Consider the following 23,030-nt stretch of genomic DNA (forward strand, 5'->3'; position numbering starts at 1 on the left):
GATCTCATTGCCAACCAAAGCAAGCAAGTGTTGCCGTTTGCGATGTATAAGGGATCTAGAATGAGACGGTGACACAAAGGTCGAGGGGGGTTCACCATTGACACCGAGAGCGAGTTGCGATAACCTTAACAACCAATAAAGGAGCTACAGTGGAATATAGTTAGTGCACTACAACTTACACCACCCATGCCATGGATCGCGCCATCCATTGGCTTAAGCCGCTCTCTTAAAATCCACTGAAGCAATAAGCGAGCCTGCCAACAGTCAGCACCATTGATACGTAGTGCCCGGACCGTACCTACTCCCGCGTCAACGTGTAGTGTACCGTGAGATGGAAGTTGGGGTTTATAAGAACGACTTGTAAGCAGAAACACACCCTCCTGGAAGCGCTGTCCAGAGGTGCTGATATCAAGCAAACGCTATCAGAGAGCGATCGCGGGGTGGCTGTTGCCTGCCCGTTTCGGCCATGTTATCGTTACATGCAGCGATAGACCCTAGCTGGAGCTAACCCGATGTCGTAGTGCGATACGAACGGATGCCCGCGACACGCGCAGTACCGCCGATAAATGTGATACACTATATCGGGTCAAGATCAGATAAAGAATATGCGATGCGATAGAGCTCGTACTTGCATGGCTCTCCTTCACTCCTCGTTGCTTGTTGTTGAAGAGCCTGGTGTTGAGGTCCAAGTCCAGGATAACACCATGGCGAAAGTGAAAGAGTACGGAACTTCAATTTGACTGTGACTTCCAATGTTTCAATTCAGCTTTGGGATTTCGACTTTCGAGGTGCTCCATAGGGATCAGCAGTCTTGGTTACAAGTTGCAGAAAAGATAAAGTCCCCCCGCCCCGCAAATGCCACTCCACAGGGACCAACTCCGCATACTGTGGGCCGAACGGGACCAGGGCCGACCGCGGGCGGTAGCAACTCCGCATGCGGGGTACGGAGACGGAGCGGAGACCTCTTGTCGGCTGTTGAGCTCCGGGTAGGTCGTTCTTTTGGGACTCTGTTCGATATAAAACCTCCAAGTTGAATAGTTGGTGGGGTTTATGGAATTTTGAACAATTGGCGAAATTTGTGTGATGCAAGGTTTGTTTATATTCATTGTTTAGAGATAATTTGAACACGGATTATGATGGAAGTTGCTGGCGTTATTGGCGGTTATTGATGAAGGCATTTGGCCTGCTGACATGGTCGACCACCTTACGCTAACTGCCTTGATTTCCAGAGGATGATACTATAGCTGCCCAGCCAGTGCTAGGGTGGAAACTAACGCAAGTGGTCTTTTTCATGCTCATCGCCAACAGAAAGTCACTACAAGACCTCTCTTCAAATTCCCATCTTCATCGTTAATGTGTTTGCATCTGGTTTGGATAAACATCGCCAGTATCTCTCATCAACAATCCCATACAATTCTCATAGACCACCCGTCTGGTTGGTGCTGCCGTAATCTTCAACAACATTGTCCGTCATCGGCGACGTCGTGATTGGTACAAAGTAGCCCTGCAGGTAGCATTCTTTGTCACTCCATTGACTTATACCATGCAACGGTTGCCCCTCTCTGCTGATAGATAGGGCTTATCGTGACTTATGCACACCAACGACCCTGATAAAAGTGACGATCATCCTTAGCTGATTCGCTACATGGCAGTATATGGCTAACTCAGTTGGTGATACGGGACGGGAACTTCGATATTCACCCTACCTTACGTGCCCAGACTAACCTTGTTGCCATTGCCATGAGAAGCAATCGACGGGCAAATGACAATATTCTATATACATACTGATCAAGGTCTGAGCTGTGTATCATCACCTGGACAAACTAGGACGAACTGAAGATTAATACCCAGCAAACCCACTTACCTACATACCTCTAGTCCACAATGACGACCAAAGACGAGGTGATTGAAACCGCCTCCATGTTCCATTAATCCTGTAGTTCATTCTTCACCATGGTCTTCCCGAAGCTGCGCAGCGCAACCTATCGCCTCGCTCTTACGATACGCCCGTGAGTTGTGCCTAGCTCATTTCGAGGGTGGTGTGAAGGGTCCTCTTCCCAGCATCCTCTTCGTTTGCACGTACATATATACCAAAAGCTTCCGCGCGACCTCGAGACCGGGTTTTCCGTCTGCATATGACGAACAGACCGGCCGACTTTCCAGTTCTTCTTGCTCCTTAGAGACCATAGAACCGGTTCCAGTTAGAGACAAGAGGGCCTGAGGGTAATATATGGAATTGGGGCCTATCAGGTTATGCCGCTTGCCAAAAGGCTGATTCTTCCTGTCTTCTGGTTTTACATGAAATTATAATTTAACTTATTTTTTCTTTGATTTTTTTTTTCTTTTTTTGGGTGGTTGGCTGGTTTGCTTGGGAAACACCACACAGCTAAACCCATTCATCACTCTATAGAGAGGGAGACGCCTATATCTTTTTGGTCATCGGTCTCCCCCTTTCTTTTTTTGGGGGACGGGCAATATTTATGAGTTTTCAAAAGATAGAGAGTGCGCCATATGTATAATCGGGACAAGTCTGGGTGTTTTGAGGTGGGGTCAGGAAGATTCACTGAAGTGGCGTCGGGAGTAAGCGTTAGTGATACAATGGCCGCCGGCTGGAGCTCACAAGAGCAGAAAGGAGCCATCAAAGAACCGCCGGGGGAGTATAGCGGATATTGAGTATCTGTGGTACTTCAGAAAGCTGAAGAAACAACAGGAAGACTTCGGGGTATCGGTTGGTCATTGGAGAGGGTCGTACTCAAAGGGAGGATATGAAAGTTTTGGGCGGATGAAGTAAAGGAAATCTTGGAAGTTGGAGTTGTTTGCAAATAATAGTTGACACTCGTGGATGATCGGATGATGTGACGGGCGTTGCTGAGATAGTAGTACTTTGGCGCGTATTGAAATGGTTCGGGGACGCAAACTTCAATTCCACATTACCTACACCAGCTACCCGGTACAAGTGGGATTGTACTACCGCATCATCTCGCAACGTGCGTTGCCGCTTCCAAGTGACATTTGACGTCGTGTCTCGTACCGGCGTCCTCTAAAAAGCGCGAATCCAATTGTCTGAACCGTCCAGTTTTCATGGGCAAGCTGCCTCACATTCGCACCCACCAGCTCACACAGAGCTACCCCCACAACATCCCCTGTCTCAAGGGAGTAATCGCGTAGTAATGAAATTCAGGGGCTGGCCTGAGGAACGTGGAAAAGTTGCGGGTTCGGCATGATTTTTCTCATAGCTTCATGCACGAAATGCACAGTACCACCATGTCAACTTGCCTACGCTGTGGTGTATAACAGCTGAATGACCTGATGGTTGGTGTCTGCGTATAGTTGGGGCTGGGAAGGATGGAAATTAGCAGTCCAGACCATGCTGGGTCAGGCAAACGGGGTCGGCAAAACTTCGCTGTCAGTGAAACTGGAATCTCCGAGGAGTTTTGTGATGAACGAAGACTTCATCTTCTGGTCGACATGTAGTCAAGCCACTGACTATCATGATGTCGTTCGGGATGAGGCGTGATATCGTCGGGCTGGTTCTCTGGCCAGCAAATGCTTCTTTCCCGAATCCCCCCACCCCCTTTCCTCTTTCTCATTCAGCGCGTCGCTATGGCTCGCCACTGCTGCTATTGTCTCCCCAAGTGAGATACCGGTACATATCGCATTCACATACTGACAGCAATGTGCTTCCGCATTCGGTCATCGCTCGTGTGAGTGGCTGAACATATCGAAATGGGAATCCGGAACAGACATTGGTGTGTGGCTGCGAGCAGCAGTGTTGATTTCTTGCCTTGGCCAAGTACTCTCCTTTCCGCTCCGTGTTCCAGAGACCGAGCTAGACGGCGCCGCTGCCGACCCTTCATGTTTACCCAGGCTTACATCTTGACGTCAGTCCACTGGTCTCACGCCTTCGCCGTCGAACCCAGCGATGGGTTACCCGTCCTCGTCTCGATGGATGTCTGAATTCGGGAATCCCGTTGATCATGCCATGCCATTGCAGGTAGCTTGCATGTATCAAGATGTCCACCCTTTAGACGTGGTCTGGACCCGTCTGCCTGTGAAGCTGCGAAGCTAAACAGCTCCATCCGTGTCTTGCATCTCTAGACTTGCGAAGAGGCAACCCGTTATAGTGGGGGGTCAGAAGCTTCCATGCTTCCGTGTGCTACTTACTGTACGGCTCGTTTCTTTGTCCGGTTGTCTGGAGAGCTCGAGAAGACAATGGGGAACTCGGCGTGCCAAAAATGCTGCGGGTGTGATTTGGTGGCAGAGTGTTGAGAGCATTGCGCCATGAAACCCCTGGGATGTCGTCATGTTAAAGGTGGGCGGGCTGGACCCTCTTATAGGCCGAGGCCAAGCCCGCTAGCCTCCTTCTGACGCTGAGGCTTCTGGACTGTAGCAGCCTTCCACTCACAGTGCAGCCAAGATACAGCTTGCTGCGGCGGGTGAGGGGAAACTCCCGTCTGGGAACGACAACTCCCAACGACCCCCAAGAACAAAGACCAGCAACCGCGAGCGAGATACCCTGCAACGCAACCACAAAGAATGAAATACCTACCTCGATGTGCATACAAAAGAGAGACATAGCGAAGAACGACAAGGATCAGACACAGCGCACGGCGGCGGCACAGACATGCATTTTCGCTTGGGGATGACGTTCGACTCCAAAAGCCATGCAGGCAAGACACTCTTTACCAGTGATACCCAAATGGAGGAGAATGACATGTTGCGGCTGAATTCTCGGTACGTTGTCGGTACATGTTTCTGGAAACCGAGGAAAGGGGTCCCCCGTCGAGTACGTTGGGTCCTCGAACTATCAAGTTCCAGCCTTCTTGCCAGCGGAATGAAGCCTTGGCTTGATGATGCGAGATCTCGTCAACTCGGCGTGCGAATGGCGCCGACTTGTAGCCTCTTGGCCATTGTTGCCCAGGACTGGGCCAAGCAGAGGTCCCTGAACCCGGACAAGTTTTTCCCCTTTCCCTCAACACATCCATTTGTATACTATGCCACGGACAGGGCGAACTTCCGATTTAGGTCTCTGTACCGCATGTCAGTACGCGGCGTGGTGGGGTTTCCGGCTGCGGGCTCTGCAACTGCATGCAAGAGGGAAATGAATGGGATGGGGAGGTATGGATTTGCATTCCGGGATGGCACCAATAATCAAGGGTCCAAAAACCATGTGTAGGAACTGAACGACTGGTACCACATGGCAGGGATACATACCTCGATGCTGTAGCATCCGAATCTCACTGCGTATGTGCTACATCTACCGAATGGTAGGATCTAGGATTGGGCTATAGTTCCAGTTAGCAGACGATTGGGAACGTAAGAGTAAAAAAAGAAAAGAAAAAAGGAGACAACACGCTCGTTGCCTCCCCACGACTATGCAGCCTGGTCCAGAAACTAGGAGACACCCCATGTTCGCTGATGCCATTCATTGTCACCAATTCGGGACGGTACCGGAAGCTACCGCAACATTGCTCATATATAACCGGTCCTTCTTGTTTGCAGGGTCTCGGCACTTTACTCTCACAGTCCTGGCTCTGCTACATTTTACTTCGATTGTCCTACCCGAACAATTGGAGAGTCCGTGACACTCCATTGACACTCAGATGGCTTCAACAAGCACAGCGGGAGACCGCATCAAGAAGTTCCTCGGAATTCCTGCCGACGAAAGACTCGACGACACAGCATACTACGACGATGGCTCCTTTGTAGAGTCGGAACCAACCACCCAAGACTTCCTCAACGAGATCCGTCCGACAGTTCAGGGCACACTCAACTACCTCAGGGAATTGTTTCCGTTTGTTAACTGGATCTTCCACTACAACTTGACATGGCTGTTGGGTGACTTTATTGCGGGAGTCACGGTTGGCTTCGTCGTGGTACCGGTCAGTACAACGATTCTATGATGTCCTAGGACACTCGACTTTTGAAGAGACGCTGATGAAATACGAGAGTAACAGCAAGGCATGGCTTATGCAAAACTCGCCAATCTCGCCCCTGAATATGGTCTTTACACTTCTTTCGTCGGTTTCCTGTTATAGTGAGTTTTTCCTCGAGGTAGGTGTCAGGAACCCTATAAAGATGAGAGCTAACCGTGAGTTACACAGCTGGGCTTTTGCTACGTCTAAGGACATCACGATAGGTGCAGTCGCTGTAATGTATGGCTCCCATAGTACGACTATCATCAAAGTCTTGCTAATATAACACCACCACAGGTCCACCATTGTTGGAAACATCATCGCGAACGTCCAAAAGGATCATCCCGACTTTGACGCCGGCGATATCGCACGAACACTGGCATTTATTTGTGGCGCGGTGCTTCTCTTCCTTGGTCTCATTAGATTCGGATTCATCGTCGAATTCATCCCCATTGTGGCCATCTCGGCTTTCATGACTGGGTCAGCAATATCGATTGCCGCGGGACAGGTATCCACCCTCATGGGCATTCCCAACATCAACTCCCGCGAGGAGACCTACAAGGTCATCATCAACACGCTAAAGGGGCTTCCCAATACACATCTGGATGCCGCCATGGGCTTGACCGCGCTATTTGGGCTGTACTTTATCCGTTGGTTTTGTACCCAAATGGGGAAGAGGTACCCCCGTCAGCAGAGGGCTTGGTTCTTCGTCTCCACGCTTCGCATGGTCTTTATCATCATTCTCTACATTCTGGTCAGCTGGCTTGTCAACCGGCACGTCAAGGATCCGAAAAAGGCACATTTCAAGATCCTTGGGCATGTTCCAAGTGGTAAGTTTGCACCCCCTTTTCCAACTCGACACCCCCCTTCTGTAACCGTAACTTACGAACCGGGTAACGACAGGATTTCAACACAAGGGAGCTCCCCGTCTCGATAACGAAATTCTCTCTGCCATCAGTGGCGACATTCCGACCACCATTCTCGTTCTGCTCATTGAACACATCGCCATCTCAAAGTCGTTTGGTCGTGTCAACAACTACATCATCAACCCATCCCAAGAACTCGTCGCCATCGGCTTCACCAACCTCCTCGGTCCTTTCCTCGGCGGTTACCCCGCTACCGGATCATTCTCGAGAACGGCCATCAAGGCCAAAGCCGGTGTCCGCACGCCTCTCGCTGGCATCTTTACCGCTGTTCTTGTCCTGCTCGCCCTCTATGCGCTCACCTCCGTCTTCTTCTACATCCCCAACAGCGCTCTCGCCGCCATGATTATCCACGCCGTCGGCGACCTGATCACTCCTCCGAGGGAGGTGTACAAGTTCTGGCTGACCTCGCCGCTCGAGGTGGTCATCTTCTTCGCCGGAGTGTTCGTTTCCATCTTCACCTCGATCGAGAACGGTATCTACGTGACCGTCGCTGCCTCCGGTGCCGTTCTACTATGGCGCATCGCCAAGAGCCCCGGCAAGTTCCTCGGCCAGACCGAGATCTACACGGCACCCCGCGAGTTGGTGCGCGGCAGCAAGGACTCCGGGCTCACGCAAAGCCTGCTGCAGAAGTCGGAGCACCACACCGCCTTCTTGTCTCTTGACAGGGACGACCTCTCCAACCCCGAGCTGCAGATCTCGACTCCCTGGCCCGGTATCTTCGTGTACCGCTTCGGCGAGGGTCTGAACTATGTCAACTCGGCGAAACACCTCGACAACTTGACCATCCACGTCTTCAAGCACACTCGCCGGACGGAGTTGAACAAGTTCGAGAAGCTCGGTGTACGTGATCACCCCCTCTCCTCTTCCCCCTTTTCCCTATCCCCTCCTCTCGAGAGGGACCAGGATTGACAGAAGATTATTCAACAGGACCGACCATGGAATGATCCTGGCCCGCGCCGCGGCCAGGCCTTCCTAACCGACGAGCTCGTTGCGCGCCCGACCCTGCGCGCCATCATCCTCGACTTCTCCGCCGTCAACTGCATCGACGTGACCGCCGCCCAAGCGCTGCAAGACCTGCGTAACCAGTTCGACCGCTACGCACACCCGGATAAAGTCGAGTGGCATTTCGCCGGCGTGTCTAACCGATGGACCAAGCGCGCCCTCGTAGCGTCTGGGTTCGGTGTGGACTCGTCGCGAACGGCGAAGGTGCAGAGGGGAAACTACAAGGGCGATGTTCAGGAGGTGGACCAGGGCCCGTTGGTTGCAATTGGGCCTAGTGTTTCGGCTAGCGATATTGAGGCGGTGCCGGTCGGCACAAGTGGTTCGGGCAGTACGGACGAAAAGAGGCCTGAGGGTGAGGGTGGTGCTACAAATGGTGATGTGGAGAAGGGTAATGCTAATGGGGAGGATATCTCGACAGTGCCGACTGCGACCAGTGCTGATGCTGGTGCGTTGGCAAGGGACGCTGGAGGGAAGAGGTTGGTGCCGGTGTTTGGGATTAACAGGCCGTTCTTTCACATTGACCTGGCGACTGCTTTGAAGAGCGCGGTAAGGAATACCGGAGTGGTGGTTGCAGAGTGACGGGCCTAATCGGGCATGATCAGATGGAGTTGGTTTTGTAAAGCCGGAGTTTTCCCATTTTCCTAGACGAGATGTTTACTATGGTACGTAATGTTGAATGATGTAACAGTTCAAGGCACTGAACATTGTTAATTTGTGGATGCCTGGGTGGCTTCAAGATCATTGCTGATATTGGGATAGCCTACAAATTGCACCTAAGGGACGAATACATGCTGTGAAACGCTTCCTCAGGTTACAGCACCTAGATACATCACCTAGTTGAAGCTCACATGAACGTGGTCCCTGAAGAAAACTCATCAGCACAAATTTTTTCAATCCTTAATCAAGCCGAGACATCACTTACCAATGGTTCTGGGACGGGTTCCAGATCTTCTGACCCCAAATAACGTACTTGAGGTTGAGTGTACTCCGGTTATCCATGACCCACGGCCACTCAGCAATCTCGCGGCCAGATTTGGTAGGGACCTGCTCGCCATTGTCGAATGTCAGCTCTACCCTTAGCTTCTTCTCTCGGCTTCAAACTTCCCTCTAATCAACAGAGCCAAACCAAAACGAACAGGAGAAACGTACACCACCAGCATCCGAACACATAAAATCAAAGGCCTTCCCGGTACAATGATCAGACGTAGCGCCCGCCTTGCCATCGCGAATGCAGTAAATCTGCCTGACCCTTCTTGGGAAAGCGGCCACAACCTATGTATGTACTGGATACTGGGCAGCAGTATACAATCATCTGGATTTGGAAACGAACAAAAGTTGTGCAATTCTCGATAAACAAGTCAGTTGTCATCGGTTGCTAATGTTGTAGAGCTTTGCTCGTTGTTTTCTTGCCTGCCTGGTCAGCCGCTTTGAGTATCAGTCTTCTTACTTGTATCAGTGATTGTGCTCTTGAATCAAGGTGAAGAATCAGGCAGCAACTGAGTGTCTACCTAGCAAGTCGTTGAGTAGCTTGAGAACAAGGTGATGCTGTGAGAAGGACAAGTGGCAAACAGATGCAACAACAACAACAAGCCTTTTCCATCTTCAGTGCTTGGCTTCCACATGCTAAGCGTAAAACCATGACCAAAAGAATTAGAAATATGTATGTCGTTTGTACCGGTGCCGCAGACGATACGTTGCAGCATTGGATATCACCTCCTTCTGGGCAACTGCCGCCTACAGTAAATGTGCTATGACATTGTTTTGGAAAGCATCTTTTCCCGCTGGTTCCTATGCAGTCTTCGGACAGTATAATATTTAGAGGTAAGGAGTCTTTTGTTCTGGTCTTGATTTTAGTTCTCCATGACTTCTATCGTCGGAGGGCCGCGGTATGAACTGCATAGATTATTTGTGCGCGACATTGTTCTGAGCCTCACATGCATTGCTGCATGTACTTCAAGCACAACCGCCCAAATGCGCATCACGGGCTTCTGTTCTATGGTTCAAACAAGACTATAAATATCTCAGTAGATCGATTCCGTTCCGTCCACTTGTTCTCCTCCTTCTCCTCATTATTCTTCCCACCTCGGGTCGATCTTCGCAACACCATCTTTCTTTTTCTACCACAACCACATCTTTGACCTCGCTACAATGTCCGCCACTAACAGCGTCGTTATCTGCAATGGCACCAACCCTCCTAAGAAGAAAAACGGTGACCGGCTTTCCAAGACCTTGAACCCTCTGGCTCCAGAGTTCGTCCCCAAGGTCCAGGAGCCCACTCCTCCCAGTTCCGGAAAATCCACTTTCGCCGACCCTGTTTATACCCCGGTGAAGCAGAATTATCCTCCTTATCTGGGTCCCTACCCCTATCCAGGGTGGCTTCAGGAGCCCTACCAGGGCACTGGACCTCAAGTGCCCTACCAAAGCCCTCATGGCCAGGCCTTCAATGCCTCCTACCAAATACCAGGCTATGCGCCCTATCCGGCACCTGGCGCCGCCGCCTACGGCTACGAGCCTCACACGAGCTTTGGTCGTAACATTACCAGGGAGGTGATGGCGGTGTTGAATAATCCGTCCCCGCCGAGACCCTCCACAGACGGATCTCAAGCGCCTGCCTACCCGACTAATGCAGCCTCGCAAACAAGTTGAGTTGTACCCCTTTTATCAAAATACCACTAAGAAGTCGCTTGCGTCAAGCTCATTGTTCTCAACCCTGCTGACCAACCTGTTTTTGGGGGGGGTATCTCCAGGTCCGGGAAGCGATCTTGAGAAGTCTGGTGAAATTGCCCGTGACTAGTCACATTTAGATAGGGTACGTTTGAACTCTTTACGGCGACTCTATCTTTCACACTCCCGACCTGATCTAGTTCTGACACGACGTTATAGCTCGGAAGAGGACGCTCGAGCGGAGGAGACACACATATGGGGAGGAGGAAGGATGGTGGGGGACCCGAAGGGCACAACAGGACCATGGTCATCCCGTCCAGTCTTCAGGATTTTCTTTTTTTGTCTATTTGTCGCTCAACATCATCATCAAGTGACAAGCGGCATGAAGCGCATTGCTTCCCAAGAAGCAGCAAGCGATGATGTTGCTTTTTGATAGTAAACAACACCTATCAACTGTCGCGGCAAGGCTTCATTTGTTCTTTTCTTCGAGTGACATTTTTCAGATGTTGAAATGCTGCATGTTCCGGTAGAGATGATACATGGATACCGTAGAAACTCGGGGAAACATAGGCGTCCGTTTTGTTTTTCTTTCCCCTCTCTCTTTGACTGCCGGGCAGGGCATATGCTAAGTACCTAAATAATGCTCCGTAAGCCGGTTTGTGCCAGCAGACGGATATGTCTGTCCAATTAGTGAATACTTGAGGAAGTTGCCCACCACTCTAACTTGCGTGCGTTTCAACGAATGTACATGGAGGCTTGAGCTTCAGTTACCGTATAAAGACCTGCCCTCTGCCCAGCGATCGAAGGGGGAAAGAACGATTGCCTGTATTTTCCTACATTCTTTGCAGTATGTGCAGCAGCTGGCCATTCACTCTTGCGGGCATTAATTTCCAGAAGATTTAGTAAAATATGTGCATTGCACGGCGTCGTACATTCAAGGTCCATTAGGTAGGTACAGCTTCTGTGCATCTCCACACGCACGTATCCACGTGCCGGCTCTGTCAATGAACGCACTATCAACAATTTACACAGGCGTATACGTACGTGACGTTTTGAGATATGTAGCTCGGACCTGACAGCCGGCGCCATTAAGCATAATAAGGAGTAGGTTTGTGTTGCGGGATTTGCAAGTTTCACGAGTGTCCTCGGTAGAGAATGTAGAGGTAGGTATAGTGCAGTGGCACACTGCGCAGCAGGACGTGCGCGCATGCAACTATCCGGACGTCTTTTACACTATTGGTAACACTACTTTAATATTCAAGCGGGTTTAGCTCAGTTGGGAGAGCGTCAGACTGAAGTCCACTTCATTCAATAATCTGAAGGTCGTGTGTTCGATCCACACAAACCGCATCTTCTTTTGGAATTTTTTTTTCCGTCGGGGTCACATAAGATGTGGGCCTAGCGAGGGTGGCGGCGATTCAGGGGAAGTAAACAATGAACCAGGCGCAACCGTTCCTGCATGTAAGCAAGGAACAGCCGCATGCGGCAACCGTAGGAAATGCGATTTATCTTCTATATTTTGTTTCACAGCGAATGCAGTATGTTCAGAGAAAGTTGAATGAATGATGTGATGAAAGTGAGGGGGTCATCACCTTTAGAAATATGATACTAAAGTAAATATGTAGCTTATGTACATGAATGTTGAAAAGAATAATGATAATATGTCCAAGAGAATAAAATGAAGATGTTGTTCAGCGAATGAGAAGTAGTGCCGAATCCGAAGGAGTAGACGGGTTCCTGAGCAGCGCAACAAGCGAGCTCGCCCAAAGAGAGAGACATTCGCATAAAAAGAACAAATATGGTTAGCAGCCCACAAGAACTGATAAAGGAAGTATAAGAATCCTCCACATTCGTACCGCGTCACTAATGCAACTCAGTTAGAGACATAATGAGCGACATAACCGACCTCCATCATCGACCCAGGCCCATCCAGAGTGTTGGCGTTCGGATAACCGGGCTGTAAATTATCAAGACGTTAGCGTTTATTTCGCAATTTCAATAATGAAGAACCAGGACAACTCACCCAATTCCCACCAACAGCCACGTTCAAGATAAAGAACAACGGCTTGTTGCTAATCTTGTCAAATATCGCCGAGTCACCCAGCGATTGTCCCGACACTTCATGGAACTTGACCCCGTCCATGTACCACGTAATTTTGGACGTCCACCAGTCTCCCGACGTGCGATCCCACTCAATCTTCCACGTATGCCAGTCCTGGTTCGGAATGGCGGTACTGGCCCCCCTGCCGCTGGGTTCATTGCATGGACCGCCGGGATACGTTCCGCAGTGGAGGGTTCCGTACCCTCTCAGATCACCGTTGACGGTCTCCAGGATATCAAGCTCACCACAGGCGGGCCAGCTGCCGCCTGAGCGGAGTTCTTGGCCCAGCAGCCAAAAGGCCGGCCAGATTCCCGCCTTGGTGTTGGTCGGGTTGCTGCCGAAGCGTATTTCGGCCTGGGCGACGGTCTTTTTGCCGGCTGGGGGTGTGAAGGTATAAGTGGACTCGATGCGGCCGGAGATCCAGTCGCCGTTGCCGTTCTGTTGGCGCCAGGGGATGATCTGCAGGGTGTGGCCGCCACTGACATGGATGGTCTTGGTGGAGGAGGTGTACGTCTCGAGCTCGTTATTGACGTTGAGCTTGCCGTTGATGATGTTCCATCGGCTCGCACTGGGCAAGGTTTGCGGACTGCCTTCGAATTCGTCGTACCAGACTAGGTTGTAACCCTGGAGAGTGGGAGGGTGCCAGGCTGAGACTAGTGAGGGAAGGAAAGGAAGGAGGAGGATGGATGGATCGAAACGCATTGTAACTGGACTGTGTTGGTGGAAAGGAATGTAGTGAAGTGAAACGAGGGCAGTATATGTTGGTAGGACAAGAAGCTGGCAAAGAATGTATAGACAATGTTGAACGAGTGTCGGGAAGCTCTTGCTCTGTTGAAGGTAAGGGTAAGGCCTCAAGAAGGGGAAATTATGTTGTAGTTAAATAATCATCTCGAACACCCTCCAAAGGAATGGTCTGGAGGAAAATGACCGCAGTGCGGCAGCATCGTTCTCAGGGTAGGATCAGCCGGCCATATCGCGAACTGCTGAGTATGAGAGGTGTGCCATCAAGGACGTATCACTTGAATGGTTTCCAAGCCCTTCTTGGTGCTTGGTCCGAAGGTCCGGAGGAGTATTCCGGCACCGACCGGTGTAGGTGGAAGGCTGGGTGTATCGACATGGCGGATAGGTCCCGGATCTGCTGCCGGAAGGAGCAAGAGATCCCCTTTGACGAAATAAGGATCTAGATGTATCCTGCCGTTCGAGAGCTGTGTGAATATACCTAGATCACTGGCATCCCAAGTTCTCGTCACCATGTAGCCACCCTAATTACTGAGGCTCAACCTCCAATAGCAGTCAGTTATCGTGTAAAAGCTTTAGAAATCTGGGATTTAGGAGTTTGACTGAGGTGTTTTGGAGTTGTAGACATCTTAGGTCCAGGCAGAAGTTGATAGCATCCCGCTGTCTCTATTGGGCCACTCGGACGATGTCGTTAGATGAAAGGTCCCAGGAACAATGCTACTACCGTTACAGTACCGTATGATCAGACCCCGGATTGGCGTCTGCTGTCGTTCGTTGTTCCTGCGTTAGTTGACCAGCCTGTGGCACTGCATAGACAGGGGAGATATTGAGCACAAGGACATTGCCCCAGTCCTGCTGATTTTAGCGCCCTCTTCACGCGGAGCTATCATTCTTAGTGACCTGGAGTGCATAACTTGGGTAGTATCGATGTCAGAGGGATCGCATGCTGCCAGGTAAGTAACCCGTGATGAGGAGTAATACCGCCGAGTATGCTGCCCACGGGTCTCGGTTGGGGGATGTTGTCGAGCAGAAAAGGCAAGTGCCTGCCTACACTGGGCACGACGGCCTGCGTGTAACGTTGTATACTGGGCGCTGTCTCCCACTTTGACATGTTTTGTCTTGAAGATTCTCCCATCTTAGCCATTGCGATGGGTTTCCAGGGCCGTTGGTGATGAGTCGAGGCCGCTGTGTCTGAGACTTTTCATCCAGTGTTTGCGTCTGTTCAATGATACTGACGTCAAGCTGGTGCATCAACTGGGATCTATCAAGCGTCTGCCCAAATTGTAAATCATTGCCCAGGGGTCTTGACCAAGGCCTTGGGTCTAGAATGCACTTGAGAAATCGCGGAGGCTTGAGCAGTAACTCGATCTCATACATTGAGCCTTGGAAGTTTGTTAGTCTGTTATCCGCTCCACATTGTCTTACAGGAGGGTGACAGGGGGGGTCGCAAGGCAGGACACGTCTATCTACGCGATATGATTGGCTGAAGCTAGGTGATTTCAAGGTGAGAAAGAGCTGACAGAAGAGATCAGAAAACCCCAGAGCACCTTCTATCATCGGTAAATTTACAGGGCATTTACCGGACATTTTGTCTTCCCCCTTGGTCTAAGCTCCTGTATCTGTACCAAGCTAACGAACCTTTCCAGGGGTGAAGCACATCCATCATGCCCCCTGTCGGTCATCCCAGCCAGCCGGCTTCACAACCTACGACTTTTGATGACGTCCCGATGTTTGGGTTTTCACCCCATCATTCTCCCACAAGGCCTTGGGTCTCGAACGCAGTTCAGAATCGCGGAGGTTCAGGATACCATGTTCATTGGCTGGATCATTTGCAGGTTGAGATTGCCAGGGGCACATGCACCGGTTTCTTTGCAAAGGAAAAGGAGGAGGGATACGACCTTGTTTTCCAATTCTAGCCACGCGTTCTCATCTTGTGGCTTGTCTTCAACTGCAAGCTCTTGCATGCGATGAAGTCGAGACAACCCATTGAGTTTGGGCAACCGTCTCCCGATTCTAAGCGCTTTCGAGTGTAGGTAAGATCCAAACTCATGAACAAGGCGTCGGACAGTTATCGTTTCACTTATTCCCTGCAGTATCGCCAGTGTCTGGCTCCGTCAGGCCTACTCTTCGACGGGAGAGGAGGCTGTGATGATGATTGAAGGATGGTGAAAGGACATATGACTTTGCCACCTGGAAAAAAAAAACCCCCGTTAATGTCCGCCGTAGTGGTCGTAGATCATACAAGAGGTAAGGCGAGCTGATCGTCGGTGTTTAAGATCCGGCGAGCGTCCCGGATCATCGGCGCCCATCCCTTTCTGCCTGACTGATGCAAGTAGTGATGAAAACCCAAAGTTACGCTCATTGACAGGAAGGGTGTGATCATTCGAATCCGGATGGCCTTGGCAGGTCATTTTTTTTTTTCAGGTCACCGGAACAGTGGTGATCACCTTACCCGGAATGATATCCTTTCAGAAGACGAGAAATTTCCTCACATCAACGGAAGGTACCGAGGTTGACAAATTGATGAGTTTCATTTTGGTGAGCTGAGGTTCGAATACAACTGGAAGTAACAAAAACTGGACGATGGGGCAAGAGGGAGCCGAAGACGGGCACGCAACAACGCAAATTAAGAAACTAAGGTACGTAAGGGCAAAGGATGGGGATTGGCTTAAATGAATGCTTGCCGGGAAGAAGAGCAGAGGAGATGGAACGCCTGGCCAGGACGGGGAGAACTACGGCATTTGGAGCACGGCCAGCAATGATCCATCAGCAGGTGTGTGAAAACTATTTTGTGTCGGTATGCTTCATCTTGGGATGGTGGGAGTTGGGAGGCAAGAAGGGCCTTTTTGAATGCAAGTTTGCAACCCTAACGATAAAGAAACACGGTCTTCACACCAGTTATTGAAAGCCTGGTAGTGAGTGCCTGATAGAGCCAGCAATATCTTATTTGTCTTTCAAAGCATAGGCTCGGACTCGAGCGCTAGATTTGCCAGCACCCTGTCTGATTTCTAGGCTTTTTAGGTGTTCAGCTTTTTGCCAATTCCCCGACTTCCGACGATAGAGGTTTCATTAGGTAGGTACCTCTTAGCAGGAGATCGCCATATGGACAAATACCTCTAGGTAAACAGTCTACCCCACTTCAAGTGCTTGCCGGGTCCAGTGCCCTGACACGGGTGCGGCACAGCTTGACCTTACTTGCCTATCGGCTGCTGATGTGCGGCGCCATACTTACATACTTTGAACTGTCCACCTTTCAAATTCTGCCGACATCACAGCACTCGGTACAATCATGCCCCTTCTGTCTTTGACCTTTTTGATTATTTCACTGTATCAAGCCATGTCCATCAAGGATATCATATCTCATCATGTGTCGTTATACATTCCAACATGCACATCGTTATCATCGTCATGACCATTATCGTCAACAACCCCACACCGAAACCTCGGCCACGAGGGTATCTAGATTTCCTCCCCACCGCCGCAAGGTCCAGAATGGGAGTGGACATGGGCCCCGTTTGCGCGCTTCTTGTTGCGCTTAAGGGTCTGGGCAACATCACCATCCCAGCGGCGCTGCATAAGGTTGATGGCGGGAAGCGACTTGAACGAGCGGGCGTACTTGGCCACGCTGTTGGCAATGGCCTTGGTGTTGAGAAGGAAGGCATCCCAGGCAATGTTGTCAATGGTGTCGCCGGCCTGGTGGTAGTTGACATCGTACGCGATGCCCGCTGTGCCACCGACGGCCGCAGCTTCCGCCTCGGTCTTGATGCCCTCGGCACCGGTGAAGATGCCACCCGAGGGAATGCCGTTCTCGATGAAGGCGGCATAGTCGGAGCGACCGTTGAACTCGGAGGGAACAGAGGCGACCTTGTTCTTGGAGAAGAACTGCTCAAAGTCCTTCTCGATGACGTCGGAGCCCTGGGGACCGGTAAGGTTGAAGGCGCTGCCGTCGCCGTCATAGATGCCGTAGATGTAGTTGGGGCTGGCAATCTGTTTTCGAAATATCAACATCATGGCATTATTGGCTGACATCTCAAAAAGGGAAACATACCATATCGAAGTTGAGGTAAGCACGGATCTTGGCGAGCTCAGTCTTGGAACCGTTGAGAGACTTGACATAGTATTCGGAGCCGAGCAGGCCAAACTCCTCAGCAGACCAGAAGCCAAAGCGGACGGCGTTCTTGACCTGGAATTTGGCGAGGGCCTTCGCGACGGTCAAGATACCAATGATACCGGAACCGTCATCGTTGATACCGGGGCCCGCGGCAACGGAGTCAGAATGGCCACCAACAACGAGGACGTTATTGTGGTCACCGCCCTTGGTCTCGGCAATCACGTTGAAGCTGACACGGTGCTCGGTGACAGCATCCACCTTGAACTCGGCCTTGATCTCCTCACCACGCTTGATGGAGGCAATGAGAGCCTCGCCATCCTCCTTGCTGAGACCAACAACGGGCGCATAGTCCTTGAAGGCCTCGCCGAGGGTGCCCGAAAGAGAGCCAGCAACGTTGTTGTAGATGACCAGGCCGACGGCGCCAGCCTCCTTGGCGCTCAGGGCCTTCTGGCCGAAAGTGCAGTTACCCCGGGAGACGAGAACGATGTTACCGGAAGCCTCAGCAGGGTACTCGGCGGCCGAGCAGCCAAGGCCCTCGGCATAGACGATAGGCCCAGTGGCAGATCCAGCAGGGGTATAGGTCATGATCCGGACATCGAGGGCCTTGCCGTTGACACTCAAGGAACCGGTACCAGCCGAGTAAGTCTCGACAAATGGCTGCTTGTAGACGTCATAGTAACCGGTGTCCTTGAGGGTGTTGTAGAGGAAGTCGACGGTGGCGTTGTGACCGGTGCTGCCAAAGACACGAGTGCCGTTGTTGGCATCGGCAATGTCCTGAAGCTTCTGAGCACCGGCGCGGATGTCCTTCTCGGTGATTTGGTACTGCAGGGCGTCGGAGCAGACATAGGGCTTCCTGGTAGGAGCACCTTGGATGGTAGCAGCCAGTGCGGGAACCGCCAGGGCGAGGGTTGCGAGGGAGGCAGCGACAGTTCTCATCTTGGCAGATTCAACACCTATGCTGTTTTTGAGCCGAGAGAGGGTTGAACAGGCAGAGCGAAGGAGAGCTAGAGATGTAAGACAGGAACGTGGGAATCACCGTCAAGATAGGGCTTTTGAGCTCCCATCTTGTCAACCCCTGCCTGTTGTTGCTCTGCAGCGCGACTCAGTTCACACGGCAGCGCATTCCATTCCCCATGTCAACTCACAATCACCACCTTCTCCTTTACCTAGGCTACATTTCCAACCATCACGTCAACGAAGCCTTGAAATCGACAATACGAGGTTCGATGAGACGATGTTCCCGAAGTGGCAGTTAATGTAGCGCTCCCACTAGTCTTCCCCAGTTTCCTGGCCTTGGCGGGCTCTAGGCTGGGCTAGCCAAGAAAAGCCAAGCGTGATATCGCGGGAGCTGCCTCTTTTAGCATGGCGCCCATCGAGCCCAATTGCCGAATGTCGTGCTCTGCTAAATCCAGAACGGCAGGTTCTGGACACTCATGCCGGCCTGTTTGGATCATTGGGATAGGCACCGTTTCTCGGCATTCTTTGTTGGGACTGACTGGGATTCGAATTTCCCCCTCTTTGCGAGGTGGAGCTGGGATTCCTCATTTCGATCCGGACTGGTCTGTTGCTTTTCCTATGCGTACCAAAACCTGCTCAAAGGCTTTCAGTTCCAACAACGACATCATTATCGGACAATCGAATGAACAACCGAACCAAAAAAGCCGTCAATGTTGGATCTGCACAAATACATATCAGGCAGCCACGCAGGAACAGCGTGGGATATCAATTTCGACAACGTGTTGTGCCTCTCAAAGCGTGCCTTACATATCCGACCCTCCCACGCAACGAACGCCTTGCATTTGTATCTCTCGAGTTTGGAAGCTGACAACAGTCAAGACAGCAAGATAGCGAGCAGGTGATGCTTAGACAATGCGCCCAGCGGTGAGCACATACGTTACAGTACAAGAACGTCACCCATCCGTCCATTATCCGTCATCTCCATCTCGGGCATGTCAACCCAAGATAGGTCCTCACCGAAGTCGTGAAGTGTGGTATTTTCGATAGCAAGTCTGGAGAGACCTGGTCGGAGGTCTTGTCACTGCAGGAGGAGACCGTTTGCTTGCGCCTATCTTCGGACTTGGCTTAGCATGGGTGGTTTTCTTGGTGTCTTGGTTTTGGGTGACGAACACGAACCAGCCTGATAATAAATATACATAGTAGTAGGTGAGACAATGGGCCAAGGCCAACATCGCAAGTGAAATATTACCTAGTTGGGGGTTTCACTTACTACATATGTGCTTGCCGACTCAATTGCGCGCCAAGACAGGCGTTCAGGGGAAGGTACCCCGCGTAAACATTGCCGCTGCCCCTCAATGGAAGCTCGGTCTTGGCAGCATTCAAAGGTCGTGAGTGCAAGCAACGGGCGAACATATCTTCTCAAGTCAACGAACTCGGTGTCGTGAGTGTTGTCGAGCCGAGATGTGTCAGATATTTCGTGCTCCAAGTATTCTCCCCACCATCTTACGCTTGTAAAATAGTGTATCTCGTATCCGAGTATCCTTCTTCATCATTACGCTTGTAAAGAGGGTAGGAATCAACCAATCTTTGTCTACCTAGCCAAAATCGTTTGAAAGCATGACTCTGGCTCCTCATGGTTAAACCTAAAAAAAGTACAAAACTCTATTCTACTTGCTGATGATGCAATGGGCATGAATCTACGCTGCCCATCAAACCTATTTGAACCAACCCACCCGTGTTCATTTTGCTCTACAGTCTCTTGGAGACAAGGACAAGCCAAAACCACATGAACGCCTAGCCTGCTTGATCTTCTTACCCCCCTTCGGAACTTTGGGCCCGCCAATGCGACATGATACCGCCATGCCGTGATAATGTAATGTTTTACACCGAAAAACAGAACGCGCTGCTCCCAAACCCCCCCTTCCATCATCGTAGTAGTTTAGTAACCTGGCCACAACAGAATGCCCAACTCACCCTCCCCAGAAACGTACAATATTGATACAGCCAATGAAGTCAGATACATGGCAGAAACCACAAACAAGTCAGTGCCCTTGGTCATGAAGAGGCTCTACTTCTTCTCTGCCTTGCTGTCGACCCCCGACCTTTCGCTGGGCTTATCCTCAGCAGTCGCGGTCTTGGCCTTTTCGGCGTCACGTCCTTGACGGTACTTATCCATCTTTTCCGAGAGGTAACGTATCGTGCGCTTGAAACCGCTGGTAAGAGGGCCCTTGAGAGACTGTGTGGTGGCTGGCCAGTTGATGGTCTTCTTGATGACGCTCCGGACCTGTTTGCGAAGCTCCGCAGGGTCGTCGCTGGCAATGCGCTGCTCGAAGCCTCCACCCTGGCGACGCTTGAACGAAATGGCGTCCTCGTTTTGACTTTCCTCCATCATCTTGTTAAAGTCGAGCTGGGGGATCGCAAACTTCTTCTGGTACTCGAAGTAGAGCTTCGATCGGAAAGCCTTGGGCAACCGGCGAACCATGTTTCCGCGCTTGACAGGGTCCATGTCCTGCACGAGATTGAGGCTCTTGTCATTCCAGATCCAATCCCTCTCGGTGGCGCCGGCATCATTATACTCCAAGTTTGGTAGTGTCTCAATCAGGGGAAGATACAGGCGGCGGAAGTTGGTCATGTTGTTGCCGACAATGTTCTTCACCTTGCTTGGGTTCTCAGTGGGAAGAGACATGCGAGGGTCGCCGAGGTAGCTGATACCAGCAATAGTAGCAAAGAGCTCGTCTTCGGTGAACTTGGGTGGCAGCAACAGCAGGGCTGTCCGAAGAGCGGACAGAAGGTTGATCTGGTTTGCCAAGCGAATCTTGGGATCGTCGCGCAGAATCTTGACAGGCTTGTGCAGTCGTCCAGCAAGATAAAGGGTATCCCACTGGGTGAGATCCCGCTCTAGCGTATCCAGTTGTACAACGCCATACTTGATCAAAATGCCATTGACAACGACGTAGGGGTTAAAGTATACTCCAGCGCCCATCTTGTCCTGAACGTAGGAGACCGCACCCGAGCCCAGGCTCGCCAATGCCGAGTAGTGCTCTCGGTGCTGCTTCATGTTGAGGGAATGCCAATGTTGCGTATGGGTGACGCCAAAAATAAAGTCGATCATCTTGGGCGTTCCATCCTGGGCTCTCTTGACGCCTTCGGGCGCCTTGGGGTGAATCTTGCGCAGCTCTCCGTCCGTAATCACTTTGCCGCTAGACTTGGATTGCGGGAAGACGCCAGAGCCGTAGGCGAACGCGTAGCGGATTGGGGCCCGGAACTCCCAAGGTATCTGCTTAAGGACCTCCCTGAACTCGGGATCGAAGGGAATGAACTGGTTGACACCGAAATTCGCGTGGGGTAGTTGCTTGAACGAGTCGATGTTCAAGTTCACATTCGTCTCCCAATCATTCGTCTCGTTGAGAGTTGTGGTGCTGGAGGACGCAGAAGAGCTCGAAGCCTCGTCTAAAACGGCCTGCTTGGACTTTGTGTCCTTGGATGCCGCATCCGCGGCGGCGTTTGCGGCGTCTTCGTGCTCCACATTCTCCTTGGTGTCCTTCGCCTGAACGGCCGCGCCGTTGTTGTCGCGTGCCGTGGCGTATCTGCGCCGCAATAGGGGAGTGTGTCTCTGGTAGTATAGCGAACTTGGGGGCAAGGCAGATTGGGAGCGGAAAGGGCTGGCGCGAGCGAGCAAGGATGGGGCGCGCGGGTTGAGCCGACCCTGGAGAAGCTTTTGGTTAGCATGGGCTGTCTCTTGACGGTCCGTGGGTATGACAATGGGAACGCATGGGGATCACTTGGGGCCAGAGCTGGAAACATACCGTGAGGATTTGGGGGAGGACCCCTCTGCTAGCCATGGCGACAGACGGGAAGCTCTAGAGGTATGTATATTCTAAACGGGAACAGTGGTGGTGGAATGCGAATGGGACGGATTGAGTGTAAAGTATTGCTGAGGCAGCGGAAGCTGCGGATGGTCACCTCTGGGTATAATCCATAAGCCGGAAGTGGTGGAAGTCTGAGTCGGGTCGGGCTGGAGCAGTCGAGGCGGACGGGATGTGGTGGGATGGAGTTGTGGTGATGCCGTGGGATTGGATGAAGGTCGGAAATGGCCGCTGGATCAAAGGAAAGAAGCCCGTCGCTAGCTCCAGCTTCCAAGTCTTCTTTCTGTACCTACCGGCATTCCACTCTTCCACAGGGTCGGCACAGCTAAATTCCAGAGTTGCTTTTCCTTCTCCAACAGTGGGCTCTTTTGCTGTCATCGAGTGGGGCATCGCGATGTGATAGCCGTGGGTTAACTGTAAACGGTTTAGGCAGACACACAGATCATCTGGGGTGACTTGCATTTCTGACGTTTTCTCCCGTCCCTGTCTGGAATTCAAACCCCACATGAGCTCCCCTGGGGTCATCGAATTTGAGTTCATCTACATGGTATGTATCCATTCTGTGTTGCCATTGGTAATTTTAGGCTGGTTAGCAGGTGTTAGTTTCTTCAATCCCATGGACATAAGATGGAATAATGACGAGATGAGAGGCGGTAGCTTCATAAAGCACCAGAGCCCAGTTTGGGGCTGACAAAGTGACTACTCACTTACGCTGGGTTCAGTTCTACATACGATGGAAGCTAAATGTCA

At 51.4% G+C, this 23,030-nt stretch overlaps 7 protein-coding genes and 1 non-coding gene across 8 annotated transcripts; 4 read left to right on the top strand and 4 right to left on the bottom strand.

Moving 5' to 3' along the window:
- The first annotated feature begins 4,441 nt into the window (after nucleotides 1-4,441).
- B0T23DRAFT_220686 (uncharacterized protein) lies at nucleotides 4,442-5,217 on the top strand. Its single transcript, XM_062833722.1, has one exon. It carries the CDS (start codon nucleotides 4,625-4,627, stop codon nucleotides 5,174-5,176), a length of 552 nt encoding a protein of 183 aa, XP_062690149.1. The 5' UTR covers nucleotides 4,442-4,624; the 3' UTR covers nucleotides 5,177-5,217.
- Nucleotides 5,218-5,514: 297 nt separating this feature from the next.
- Nucleotides 5,515-8,432, top strand: B0T23DRAFT_220688 (sulfate permease 2). Its single transcript, XM_062833723.1, has 6 exons — nucleotides 5,515-5,882; nucleotides 5,958-6,037; nucleotides 6,105-6,155; nucleotides 6,213-6,745; nucleotides 6,819-7,681; nucleotides 7,769-8,432. The coding sequence occupies exons 1-6, from the start codon at nucleotides 5,604-5,606 to the stop codon at nucleotides 8,420-8,422; spliced, it is 2,460 nt and encodes an 819-aa protein (XP_062690150.1). The 5' UTR covers nucleotides 5,515-5,603; the 3' UTR covers nucleotides 8,423-8,432.
- Nucleotides 8,433-8,622: 190 nt separating this feature from the next.
- On the bottom strand, nucleotides 8,623-9,115 carry B0T23DRAFT_447047 (uncharacterized protein; the record flags this gene model as incomplete). Its single annotated transcript, XM_062840986.1, has 2 exons — nucleotides 8,623-8,887; nucleotides 8,993-9,115. Coding segments are annotated over 2 exons (249 nt in total), but the record flags the coding sequence as incomplete, so codon positions are not given.
- An 876-nt stretch (nucleotides 9,116-9,991) lies between these two features.
- B0T23DRAFT_324015 (uncharacterized protein) lies at nucleotides 9,992-10,489 on the top strand (the record flags this gene model as incomplete). Its single annotated transcript, XM_062835385.1, has 1 exon — nucleotides 9,992-10,489. One exon carries the CDS (start codon nucleotides 9,992-9,994, stop codon nucleotides 10,487-10,489), a length of 498 nt encoding a protein of 165 aa, XP_062690152.1.
- Nucleotides 10,490-11,768: 1,279 nt separating this feature from the next.
- Nucleotides 11,769-11,857, top strand: B0T23DRAFT_t309. Its single transcript has one exon. It is a non-coding gene; the product is annotated as a tRNA-Phe (tRNA).
- A 204-nt stretch (nucleotides 11,858-12,061) lies between these two features.
- Nucleotides 12,062-13,413, bottom strand: B0T23DRAFT_220698 (concanavalin A-like lectin/glucanase domain-containing protein). The gene is made up of 2 exons (XM_062833724.1): nucleotides 12,531-13,413; nucleotides 12,062-12,464 (listed from the first exon to the last, which is right to left on the bottom strand). The coding sequence occupies exons 1-2, from the start codon at nucleotides 13,308-13,310 to the stop codon at nucleotides 12,381-12,383; spliced, it is 864 nt and encodes a 287-aa protein (XP_062690153.1). The 5' UTR covers nucleotides 13,311-13,413; the 3' UTR covers nucleotides 12,062-12,380.
- A 3,079-nt stretch (nucleotides 13,414-16,492) lies between these two features.
- Nucleotides 16,493-18,630, bottom strand: B0T23DRAFT_220716 (uncharacterized protein). The gene is made up of 2 exons (XM_062833725.1): nucleotides 17,395-18,630; nucleotides 16,493-17,333 (listed from the first exon to the last, which is right to left on the bottom strand). Exons 1-2 carry the CDS (start codon nucleotides 18,391-18,393, stop codon nucleotides 16,806-16,808), a joined length of 1,527 nt encoding a protein of 508 aa, XP_062690154.1. The 5' UTR covers nucleotides 18,394-18,630; the 3' UTR covers nucleotides 16,493-16,805.
- A 1,852-nt stretch (nucleotides 18,631-20,482) lies between these two features.
- Nucleotides 20,483-22,256, bottom strand: B0T23DRAFT_431648 (mitochondrial matrix Mmp37-domain-containing protein; the record flags this gene model as incomplete). The annotated part of the gene is made up of 2 exons (XM_062840334.1): nucleotides 20,483-22,120; nucleotides 22,221-22,256. The coding sequence occupies 2 exons, from the start codon at nucleotides 22,254-22,256 to the stop codon at nucleotides 20,483-20,485; spliced, it is 1,674 nt and encodes a 557-aa protein (XP_062690155.1).
- Between the last annotated feature and the right edge of the window lie 774 nt (nucleotides 22,257-23,030).

This window comes from Neurospora hispaniola (assembly GCF_033458365.1).
Source record: "Neurospora hispaniola strain FGSC 10403 chromosome Unknown B0T23scaffold_7, whole genome shotgun sequence".
In the NCBI taxonomy this organism is placed as follows: Eukaryota; Fungi; Ascomycota; class Sordariomycetes; order Sordariales; family Sordariaceae; genus Neurospora; species Neurospora hispaniola.